The 12,412-nt window shown below is 41.6% G+C and overlaps 1 protein-coding gene across 1 annotated transcript in view; it reads left to right on the forward strand.

Moving 5' to 3' along the window:
* LRGUK (leucine rich repeats and guanylate kinase domain containing) overlaps positions 1–12,412 on the forward strand; it is a 52,575-nt gene that overhangs the window by 26,857 nt on the left and 13,306 nt on the right. The window contains exons 14-17 of the mRNA XM_054189865.1: positions 3,242–3,443; positions 4,458–4,571; positions 8,601–8,755; positions 11,523–11,611. Coding sequence (XP_054045840.1) covers positions 3,242–3,443; positions 4,458–4,571; positions 8,601–8,755; positions 11,523–11,611 — 560 coding nt within the window. The remainder of the gene's footprint in view (positions 1–3,241; positions 3,444–4,457; positions 4,572–8,600; positions 8,756–11,522; positions 11,612–12,412) is intronic.

Raw genomic sequence — 12,412 nt, forward strand, 5'->3', positions numbered from 1 at the left:
TGCTGCTGCTGCATTTGCACTCGTGGTGTGGGCTGCATTTCAGTCACTGGAGATGACTGTTTGGTCAGATGAACTGCATTTTTAACTCCGCTGCCTGTATCAAGTAGCTCTCTATTGTCTATACGTAAACCACACCACTCCCTTTGTAGACACCCACATTTAGAATCATAGAATCATAGAATCATTTAGGTTGGAAAAGACCCTTGGGGTCATCGAGTCCAACCATAAAGTCCAACCATTTAGTCAGATGGATCCTTCTGCCGGCTGCTTAAAATTTCCTGGCCTATTTTTCCAATCTTCAACAGCCTCATCTCCCCACCACATCACCAGTAATTTCCATTACAGTTTCCATTCCATTTCCATTCCTCAGCTTTCCACCCATTTACATCTTGTAGTGGGACTAGTCTAGAGCTTCTCACTACTGATCACCCCTGAAAGAATGCCATGCTTCTCCTTTGCTGATGATATTTTGGGCAGAACTATTAAAAGATGCAACCTCTTTGAGGGATTACGTTACCCTCTCTGAGATTTGTCAGGTGCACATGCACAGATGGCGGAATCTCAGAAGTCTTGCTGCGTTAAGAAACGGGGTCACAAACAAAGTGTCGAAACCTATCTATCTGTTGGAATCCCCAAAGAATAACTTTTTAGCTAATTTTCTAATCGTGTACTTCTCATTATCTTAGATGAAGATTTACTAGCGAGGGGTTGAGGTGACAAAAAGGAAAGGCGTGCTACGTTTCCTTCCAAATTCTTTCTACAAAATAAGCTCCATGTATCCGAGCTTCCAAACGGGAGACTCTACAGAGTGCCCAGAACGTGATATGGAGGGTTGCTGGATTTCACGGTGTTTGTAGGGTGCAGCTCTACCTCGAGAGGATTACTACAAGTTAACAGACACTACTACACCCCACGATAGGTGGGGAAAAGACAGTAGATAACGAAAAAGAAACGTGGGAGACTGCCCTGCTAACAGAGAGTCCTAAGTTGTGCATCCAGCGTTGGGGGAATGACTAGGAAGACTAGAGCAAAAATTATACTAAATTTAATTAATTTTAAGATGATTATTTCATTTGTGAAACTGATGATCGAAAAACTACTTTTCAGTTAAGAACCTTAGAGTTCATGGGGAATTTTAGTCCCCTTTGGCCCAAATAAATCTGTACATATTTACTGGCTTGGGTATAAATGTACAAATAACAGAATAGCAGCATGTCAGAGCTAAAAAATTAGTAGCTCCTTGCTCAAATGGTCCACAATTTAATGCTGCAATCCTGCTCTTAAGTGCCTGTTACTTGGCTGATATTGAACAGCAAATTAATAACTTAATCGCTGTGCAGTTCCATTTCCTCTTTTTCCTCAGTCTTGTGAAAACTGTGAATCACCCTCAGTCTCCACTGGCTGCAGTAGGCACTGAGGGTGTTGGTTGTCTTGCCAGACAGACCCTACATTTACAAGGGAAGAAAATTAGGAGGAGATTAAATATGATGGAATGGAGTGCCTTTTAAAGCTGTCAATTCTTCGCAAAGTAGATGTGTTACCGAATAATTTAGGAGAAAGAACTTAATGGAATGTCATGTTTATTCATAAGGAGGTTAACCCAGCGACATAGGCAGTGACCATAACTTTTACTGGGTATTACCGAAGCTACTGTCGTGGACAGATAGCTAAGAAACTCCTTTGTCACTGAAGTTTCAAGATCACCTAGTAATTATGCATAGTCTTGTATCACCGTGGACTCAGCTAGCAGATGAGAAACAATAATGGTGAGTTATGTATCTGAATAGAAGTTATTGAAGTCCATTATCTTCTGCGAGGCTCATAACAAAAGTGATTTAGCACTATTAAAAGAAATTTTAATTATGGTCTGTGGGCTGAGACGAAAAATTTAGGGCTGTTCATTCCCTTTAATCTCAAGTATATCTTTCACTGATAAAGGAGACTGACACAAATTTTAAAAGTTCAGTCTTGCTGAGTCTACACTTCCAGCTAGTGAAGCTGCTGCGATTCTGACACGCAGTTATGTGTTGCAGTAAGTACGTTTGCAGTGCTTTCCTTTTGCCTGTGTAGCCACCGATACCTGCGGAGCAATCGAAGGAGCTGCACATTCCAACCAAGGGTGTAGTGGCAGAGTGGCCATTTAATAAGCTCTTGTCTTTAAGCCCTAGCATGCAGACGGGTCTCCTTTTTCAGATCTAGCTGAAATTACTATAGGTGTTTGCAGCCCTTACAGCCGAGTTCACCCAAGGCACAGAATCACAGAATGGTTCGGGTTGGAAGGGACCTTAATTAAAGATCATCTAGTTCCACCCCCTGCCCTGGGCAGGGACACCTCCCACTAGACCAGGCTGCTCAAAGCCTCATCCAGCCTGGCCTTGGACACCTCCAGGGATGGGGCATTGACAACTTCTCTGGGCAACCTGGGCCAGTGCCCCACCACCTTCACAGTAAAGAATTTCTTCCTGATATCCAATCTAAATCTCCCCTCTTTCAGTTTGAAGCCATTACCCCGTGTCCTGTCATTACACTCCCTGATAAAGAGTCCCTCCGTTAAATCTTTCCTAGTCTGCTGTACAAAAAGTCCTATTCAAGATAGTTTATTGCTGATAAAAATGGTTCAAGTTAAGACGGCTGACTGCAGTGTAACAGATGAAGAGTATCGTATCTCTGCTGGGGAGCTGTGCTTATACCCGGTTTTGGTAGGGGGGTAACATTGCCTGTATCTTGATGACGTTCCACGCTTTCACCTGGAAAAATACACCAGCTGAGGAGAAAACTGTCAGTTCGTTCACAGTGGAAAGCTAAGGGCCAAGGCGGTGATGCAGGTAAGTTGTGCTGTGGGGCAGTACAATAGTGTGGGTCAGTGATACGCACGTTTAGAATAACTGAAGAATGATGTAATAGAAAGGATGGAAAAGAAGGAAAAGCCGTTAACCGGTGGGGATGAGAAGTACCACAGTGATGCTTTAAATCACCGTGGAATTTGACTAAAAGGATTCTTTCAAAAGTGTGCTTAGAATAAAGTTAATACGGTTCTTATTTCCACTTGTCACTTTAGGGCACTTCACCTTGAACTTGCCCTCAATGGTACATCTTGAGACCTGTAGATTGGATGCAGGTTTCCAGTACTGTTTTCACAGTAATTTGCGACAAATACAGAATTGTCCTAAACTCAGCTACAACTTCAATAGGCACTCAGTTTCAGGAACAAAACATGGCGTTTCTCTGCTTAATTTTAAAGGGTGTGCGTAGCTTGAAAAATACCTACTTTAAACCCAGATGCGTCCTGTTAGTACCGATGAACAAGGAAAAATATGAGGGACATCTGCGGAGGAAAGGATTATTCAGCAGGCGAGAGATTGAAGAGGCAGTCTCCAGAGTGGACACGTGCATCAAACTAAGTGAGGATTTGCCGGGATACTTTGATGCAGTAGTCAACACAGGTAAATTAATCTCTTTCATACTATAAATCCGACTTCTAATGACACACCAATAGATGGACTGAAACTGCTATGCAAACAAAGCCACGGGCAAATATTAAACTAAGGATGACCAGTGGTTTGATGTTCAGCATAACAGTCTAAACTATCCCTTAATTGATTTTCCCGCTTAATTCTTGTCCCAGGAACCCAAAAGCTCTGGAGATCTGTCAGGACCGAATGACTCTATGTCCAAGTTGTGCTTTAAGCCCACCTAGAAAGCGAAGCAACTATTGAAGCACACTCCTTAAGTGTTGTCTCCTAGGAGAATATTAAACTGATCTGTGCTAATTGTCTGTTGGTTTCCGGGCAGAGTTCAGAGGTGCTTTTGATCTAACAGACCTAATTATCTCCGGGCAGCAGCGGCTTTTATCAAGTGTTGAAATGGCAGCTGATGTGCCGGCTGACGTCTCGCTGTAAAGAAGAGGCTGCTGCAAAGCTGTTCCTTATGCTTCTGCTTAGTAACACGCTCAGGTCCCCCAGCCTGAAACAAGGAACGAGAAGGTGGTAGATATTTCATTCAAACACATGTTTGCTTCTTGATGTTTAGGCATTGAGGACAGCAGGTGGTAGAGAAGAATCCTTTTCTAGATCATTCTGTGTCTGCCCTTTTGTGGAGGTGATTTTTGTGGTTCACCACAATGATGGTGGAATATATCATTGTATTTATAGTTATTGTCAAGGGCATATGGATCTTACAATTTACGTGTAGCATTAAAGAAACAAAACACAGTAAACCAAATTGGAGAAGGAGAATATTTAAGTGAGTGCAGAAACTGAGGTGAATTTCGGATTATTTTCTTGAATGTGCTGTTTATGAAGATGAAGATTTTTCTCCCACAGAGATGAGCTGGATGAGTTACGGGTGCATTTCTGTATCAAACTTCTGTCATTTGTAACTTTGTACTGATGGAAGCTTGTTTTTTTCCTTATGTATCCTTTCTCTTCACCGTGAAATGCGTATATCCCTTTCTGCAGATGAATTGGATGACGCATTCACAGAGCTGAGTTTCCTCGTAAAGGCGTACCTGGGCTTGGAGCAACCTGCAGTTTTGGATAGCATTCAGGACTGGAATAGCAGAGCAAGAGCAGGTACTGTGTCTGGGCACACGCTACTACTAGTTTTATCAGTAGGGTATTCTTACTTATTTGTTACCAGAATTGAAATCTGTGAACGATGCAACCTGTGAGACTGCCTGTCTCTGAAAACTTGGCGTGATTCTCTGTAATGGGTCTCCTGGGCTGATTGCTCCCGGGTATCTGAATCTTTAATGGAGGTCTTTCCAGGTTCCTTACATCTCTGTGTGCCTTTAGGCAATAATACGCAGCAAGAGTTGCCTGGCTCTTCTGAGGACACTTTTGGGCTGAGGATGCTTTTGGGCTGAGGATCTCCCATTCGTTCCAGATCACAGAATCATAGAATCTTCATGGTTGGAAAGGACCTTTGAGATCATCAAGTCCAACCATACACACACACAAAAAAACCCCTACAATCTCTGCCACTAGAGCATGCCCTGAAGTGCCAAATCTAGACGTTTCTTAAATACCTCTAGGCACAGTGACTCAACCCCCTCCCTGGGCAGGCTGTTCCCGTGCCTGACCACTCTGTCAGTAAAGTAATTCTTCCTAATATTTAATCTAAACCTCCCCTGCCGCAGCTTCAGCCCATTTCCTCTGGTCCTGTCATTATTCCCCTGGGAGAAGAGGCCAACCCCCACCTCTCTCCACCCTCCTTTCAGGGAGTTGTAGAGGGCAATGAGGTCTCCCCTCAGCCTCCTCTTCTCCAAGCTAAACATGCCCAGCTCCCTCAGCCTCTCCTCATATGCCCCGGTCTCCAGAGCCCTCACCAGCCTGGTAGCTCTCCAGACCCCTCACCAGCTTGGTAGATGAATCACGAGCAAGGTACTTGTCCATGGCTGATAGCTTTTGTCTATCAAACTATTGAGCAACAAGAACATGGCATGACACCGAGACCTTACTTTACACTCTTCCCCAGGATTAGCCAGAAGCACAAAGAGTTATATGAAAAGCAGGGCAGTAAGATGAGTGAAGGCAACTTATAAATTCACTCCAAGGGCTTTTGGGGCTACCCACTGTGGGGTAAACCCAAATGAGTGTGTTTAACAGAAGCCTTTTGGCCTTTGAATGACTAAGGCTGGAGCTTCATCATCACTTTCAGCTAATCCAGCTGCTGCAAAAAGTGCTGATGCCCAGTTCACCTCTCCTGCCGATGCATTTCTAGTCAGCTCGTTGCTCTCTTTCGTCTGATTGTGCAGTCATTTGTAATCTGGATCAGGGAATGGTTCCATTCAAAACCTAACCCAGGAAAAAAACCAACCCTAACGTTCATACAGATCGATTCCTTGGTCAAACTCATCGTGGAGCTCTTGAATTGGCTCAGAGAGGGAAGGGGAAGGGAGAAGAGGTTCATGGCTGCCTGCAGAGGAAGAAAGGAGAACTACACTTGTCAGAGGCAACATAACTAAGGTTAGCTTAACCTATTGTGAGAACTCAGCTGCAGCCCTTGAATTTATTCCAGACAGGGCAAGTTACCAGCTGTGATGAAAGCAGAGTATGATCTCTAAAATAGTGGAGAAAAAAAAAAGAAACAGACATTACAGTGGCTCAGATACCGCACAACATGGACTAATAGGAAGCTCGTTTATGTGAACTCTTTCCTCTTAACTTCAAGAGCCTCCGTGGTTTATGGCTGTCTTCGTTAGATGCATTGCAACAGGAGGGTTAATGAGTTTCCTAAGTAACACAGAGCCAATATTCATGACCTTCTGTGTGGCTCAGAAGGCTGCAAATAAAAGTAGCTGAAGGGAGGGCAAATATGTCTGAAAATGTTAATGAAGGATAGTATAAAATTCGTCGGTTCATCATTTCAAGTAATTTTGTATCCTGAAAGAATTAATAAATACTGATTTCCCAGTGGACAAGAAAAAAGCTTCTACACATATTGTGGCGTCTTAGAGCTACAGCAGTGGGGACCTTTCTGAAGAATCTTATTTAATCTTAAACTATGTAGGTTTTATTTTCATTTCCAGAGCTTCCATGTTTGCTTGAAGTGAGAAAGAAGACTTCCTTGCCTTATTTGCTATAATATTATTACTTATTTGTCTTAAAAAGACTGGAGACGTTTTGTCCTGAGAGGCAACAAAACCCACCGAACCCTAACTAGATTCTAAGGAAAGAAGAAAAAGGGGGAGGATTAAAGATAAAAAGATTTTTATATAATCATGGTATTTTTGAAGATATGTATGTATGTATCTGGAGTTCCTTTAAAGGACTTTGTATTCCTCAGCAGTTCTGAGTTCTTTCAGTGAGCAACTTGTCACTACTTACAGAAACCTTATTAATAGGACCAGATTTTGGTAATTCTGCTGTCCATAAAGTAACTTTTAAATTTACTATGCACCATTAAATTCATTTAGAGCTTCATTTATAGGTGTTTAAATAAATTTAGCTATCCTATTTCTAGCGATCATCTCTTCTCATGGACTGTGTGAAATAATTTATTTTAAAAAACTTGCCCCAAGGTTGTCTTTAATATGGACATTTTTAGTAAGATAGTAGCAGGGGGAAGATTGGTTGTGTGACATTATGATAGGTTGTTAATTCTTTCTTTAATGAACTGCTGTGCAAGATCTTTTGCTCATGGATAGAGTAAAAATACCGGGAGAAAATAGATAAGTTCTTCCTTTAAAAACTTTTTATAGCAGAAGTATAATACATTTCAGAGCTGATGATAACGCTTTGTACTTGCATTAGCCCCTTTCATCCACGGAGCTCGGTATTTTACAACTATTAATTATATCTCACGGCAGTCCTGTGGAGTGTGTGTTACTGTTTGTATTTTACGAATGAGGAAAGGGACGTTTATGTCGAAGACTGATGATTTGTGATGGCGGGCCCCAGGAATCCCACTGCAGGTCTGGCAGTGTGGAGCTCTGCAGGTTAGGCTCTATACTTACTTAGGGTCGAAGTGAGTAGTTTACTGTGCCTGAACCAGTCTCAGATCTCCTCTGGTCTTAACACCAGATCTTCTGGCAGCTACAGACCAGCAGTGTGTAATGGTTATGCTGAGAGTCATCTGACGACTGTTGAAACTTTTTTATAAAAGCATATGCTAAGAAAAATAACCATACCTAGTAGATGAACATGCATATGGATGGGACGTCTCTTAGCCTCTCATCCACTGCCTTTGTATGTGACTTTTTACATTGTGAGCTCTCGTGCTTTGATATGACACACAATACAATTAATGTATATAGTGTATTTCTTATGCTTGGATTTCTGCAAAGCCTGTCATGTACCGATATTGATAAGAATTTTTCTGTGACTTTATTTCACATTTAGATATCGTTTTATAGACCGGATAATTCCCAGTTTACAGATTTTTCAAATTCGAAAAAAATCACAGAACGGTAGGGAAGGGACCTTCAGAGATCATCTAGTCCAACCCCCCTGCCAAAGCAGGTCACCTAGAGCAGGTCAGACAGGAGCGCATCCAGGTGGGTTTGGAATATCTCCAGAGAAGGAGATGTTTTTGGAAAAAGCGAGTTAGTTGTGTCTTCAGCTTTCTGGCTCACAGGCATGTTTGGTTCCTTGCGATACAGCAGTGATGCAAGTCTTTGGGTTTCTGTACACAGAAATTCAGGCAAGTAACAGAAGACAAGGTGCCCCACTCCAACTCCCTGTCATATTCTAAGAGCTCTGAGAAGGTTAAAACTTCTAAGGAGATAGACTGTAATTAACTTTGAGGTCATAACAGTAGTGCATCTCAGAGCATCTGTAACAAAATGAGCTCATTTACACACGGTTAAGCACCTCTTCCTAATCCATTAATGTAGGGGTGTTTTTTTAGATTTTTTCATAACTTTCATTTGCCTAACTATTCAGGGGGTATAAATTTGTTTTATCGATGAAACACTTGGAAGGTTTAAGAGCTTTTTGGGAACTGCATAGTTTATATCCTTTATAACTTTCACACTTATGTTTTCCGAAACCAGAATTGTGCCAAAATCCAACTGATGACAGTTGCAAATGACTAGTTTCTTTCTGTTTGCAAAGTGGTGTTTAGAATACTCTTGTTGAGAATTATCTTTTCCATACTAGGTTCAAGAATACGGCTTTTACAAGAGCAAAGATTGTCACCCGGCGGAGTAATTACTGGCACCCGGTCTTCATCTGTTAATGAGTTCTTGGACTCTTCAGCCAAAAGCTGTCCAGAAGGCATCTCAGACAAACTAGCTGCACAACTGGGCGCTCTGGTAAGAAGCATTTACCCTAACCTTAGACAGAAATGAGAAGTTATATGCAAAAAATACATGTTAGTCAGACCTTTCTTTCTCCAGAAAAAAATTGACAGCTGTTCTCTGGCTGTCTTTCATTTCAACAATATTTACCAGTTGCCCAAAGGTAAAGGCAGATTGATGAGAGTGAGCCAGGTAAGCTCAGATGAGAGGACAAGCTGTCATTTCTGCTCAATTTTACACCAGCATAAATCTGCTGATCGCAACGGATTTCATCTAATTTTATACTGGTGCAAGGGAGCTGAATATCATCTGTCAGTTCTACAAGAAGATATGAAACTCTCCTGGTTGGAGGAAATAGTTAGATGCAGTTAATAGGGCAATGAAGATTACTTATGAACGCCATCCTGTGGCAGTGGAAAAACTCGTTCAGCCGAGCCTTTCAGATAAGTGCCAGAGATCAGATTTAAGCACGTTTTTCACCTGCTTTTACTTTTTCAATCAACAGATTCAACAATGTGCTTGGATTTCAAAGAACCTTTTGCAACTTCAGCTTCATATCTCTCTCCCTTTTTTTACTTCTCCTTAATAGTCCTTTCCCTAAAGGCATTCATTCCCCTTGCAGGCAGTGGGGGAGTTGAGGCTGCAGAGCAGATGTGTCTAATGCTCTTTTTATACGACGACGACAGGAGAAAGAGAAAAAGAAAAATGAAAGCTTTAAACTTTGTTCCATTCCAGGGTGATGATGTCATTATGATGAATGATGGCTTGGCAGGCATGACTTGCTGTACAATTTTGCCACTCTCTCCGTATTTATAACTACCTCTGATGTTTACAATTAGTGCTGTAGATGGAGCAAAGTAACAGACCCCTCTGCCCCCTTTTCCCAGGCTTTAAAAAAGGCTCTCTTAGGTGCGGAGAAGGGTCTGACCATAAAATGGCCGACATAAATAGGGAACCTCCCATCTTTCAGTCTTCTGAAACGAAATACCTCTTTTCAAGCCATGCAGAATTAAAAAAAAAAAATGTCACAAGCGTGGTTTGTTTTCATGTTCCTCTCATCCAAAGGTTTGTTAGTTTAATGTGAGAGAGAAGCCAGAGTATTTCTTACCTTGGTGGCACTCTGCCATCGCTCTCACCCTAGCAATTCATTTTTCTCGCTTTTTTATTTCATCTTTTTTATTTTTATTTTGAAAGTTTACATTTTGTAAAGTCAGGGCGAAGTGGTTTATGATGGAGGAGACTATCATTTACCTTGCGTTTAACTAACTTAGTGGCCGCAAGGCTCTCTTTCTTATTAGTCTCCTTGTTCAGTGCTGGTAATACCTTTTCGTTATTTACTACACTGAGTTTTCAATATATTTTTACACGCAGAGGAAGCTTTACAGCATCAGCTGAAGTGTCAACATAGTAAAACATTCAAGGTGAAACACAGGTGCCTCTTAGACCATATTTAATGAAAAGAATGTAAATATGTCTGTGGCCTTAAAGTAAATTTTTTTTCTAAACTGTTATATTTGGGAAAGCAAATGATTTTTGTGCTCTTGACACCCAAATAATGTGCTGTCACTGCAGTAACCACATTCCACTCCCATCATGTAGAACCGGAAAATAAAAAATATGAAGAAATTAATGGCAATTATCCACCAGCAAAATCAGAAGCAGGATCTGCTGCTCAGGGAAAGACAGTAGATCTGATTCCCTGCAGCCTTACCCCTTGTGAGCATGCCAGCCCTGCGCTAATTTTGTGTGGCTGTGATTAACTATGCAAGGTATGCACAGAAAGGTACCTATACCTGTAATCCACACAGGAAAAAAAAGAGTTAGAGTTACATCTTTACCAAAAGAAAGGAAAACAAAACACAAGCTGAGTGAGCACCTAAGCGGAGCCTTATTTAGCATAAATAGGGAAGGAAAGTGAAGGAATTTGCAACAGTCATAACGTGAGCATTCAGGAGATGAACTGCGTTCTCTGTCATTGCTCACGCCATGACAGAACACCTCTGTTACAGACATGATTGAGCTATTAAATTGGTAGCTATCAATGCCTATCAGCTGATAACAATTCAGGATTTAATAACTTTGCTCTGTGATTTACGTTTTATTTTTTTAAGCACACTGTGGTGCTGCGTTTGCCTGAGCCGAGAAATTACGTTGTCCTACAGCACACGTTAATTAACAGGCCCTTAAAACTCAGGACCACATTTTCCAGTCTGCTGAGATCATAACGTGTTCGTTATGCAAAGTCATTTTAACAAGCTGAAATTTGAAAAAGGTAATTCCTCCTTTGAAGGGGGGAATATTGGTTGATATAGAGTTGGTAAGGCAGGTTTTCTGCATTGATGGAGCAAGGAGACAGTGTATTTAAGACGTAGCGGGGGCAAATTCTTCCGTATTCAGCCCCTTGCTGGTGAAAAGAAGCTGAAGACAACAAGAGAGCTAGAATTATCCCTGGGAGGCTGGGATGCATCAAAAGTGATTCTCTGCAGACATTCCTTCCTGCTACATCCCGGCAATTTTGACTCCTGTGAAGAAATGGAGCTTCACTGGAGATGAAGATCTTCATTTTTCAAAGCCAACAAGATTTCAGACGAAAATTTGGTTTGTGTAGATCGGTGAATCATATTTAGCACCTTGTTAGTTATAATATGGCTCCGCTGTTTTCCCAGAATATATAAATGCGTACACTCTAGAGCCTTAGCAAAAGAGAGGAATCTCACAGCCAATTAAGTTACCATATATACTTTTAAATTGCTGTATAAAGTTGCTCGTATTTCTTTATCAGGAAGAAGCTTCTCTCCAAAGGCGTCGTTCTGCAGCACGTCAGGCTTTGTCAGGGAAGGCACCTAGTGCGTATGTCCAGCTGTTTCAAAGGTAACGTAGAGCGGTTTCAGCCAAGTCCTTTGCAATACAGTGAAAAATGCCTGTTTAAGCTTTCCTCTCCACTGCTCTTAAGGATGAATGATTAGAAACTGTCAGGGATTGCAAATCTCAGAGACAGCTCTCCTTTCTATCACTTTTAAATCTAGCCCTACAAACGTATCACGCACCGCCCGTCTTTTGACTTGGGAGCACAGCAGTCCCGAAATGTGTACCGAAAATGTATGAGGCACAGCCATCCACAATAACTTGTCTAAACCTATGAAATTATTATACGCTGCTTCTCTGAGAGAGCAGAAAAGGATCATTTTTCTGGCAGCTCACAGTCTCCGGCACGTTTTTTACCACTACTAGTAATTAGCTTTGGAAAGTCACAGCCGTGCTCAGCGCAGGGTTGTTTGCTGCAGTGCACCTTCTGTGGATCTCTCTGTTTAAAGCAGAATTTCTGAAAGCTGACTCCAGTTCCTAATTTTTTTTTTTATTTTTTTTTTTTTAGAAAATGGATCTTGTCTCGATTGACTCTCTTCCTTTTCCCTCATAGTCATAGCCCTGCAAAAATGGCGTTAAAAGTCTATAAATCTCAATGTGCCGTCTTTGATCGATCTTTTGTGGCACTCCTGCCTCCCCCTGGTGTAAATCTTCCTAATCTGAATTTTTCTTTGCTCGCTTTTCCTACCCGCCGTGAAAAGGCTCAAGTGTTGACATTTAAAGTATCACATAGGCCTCTATATCAGCAATCATCAGAATGAATAGAAAAGTTTACACCTTTCAGGCTGTACAAGTGCAGTCACCGAT

Source organism: Rissa tridactyla, chromosome 1 (genome assembly GCF_028500815.1).
Source record: "Rissa tridactyla isolate bRisTri1 chromosome 1, bRisTri1.patW.cur.20221130, whole genome shotgun sequence".
NCBI lineage: Eukaryota > Metazoa > Chordata > Aves > Charadriiformes > Laridae > Rissa > Rissa tridactyla.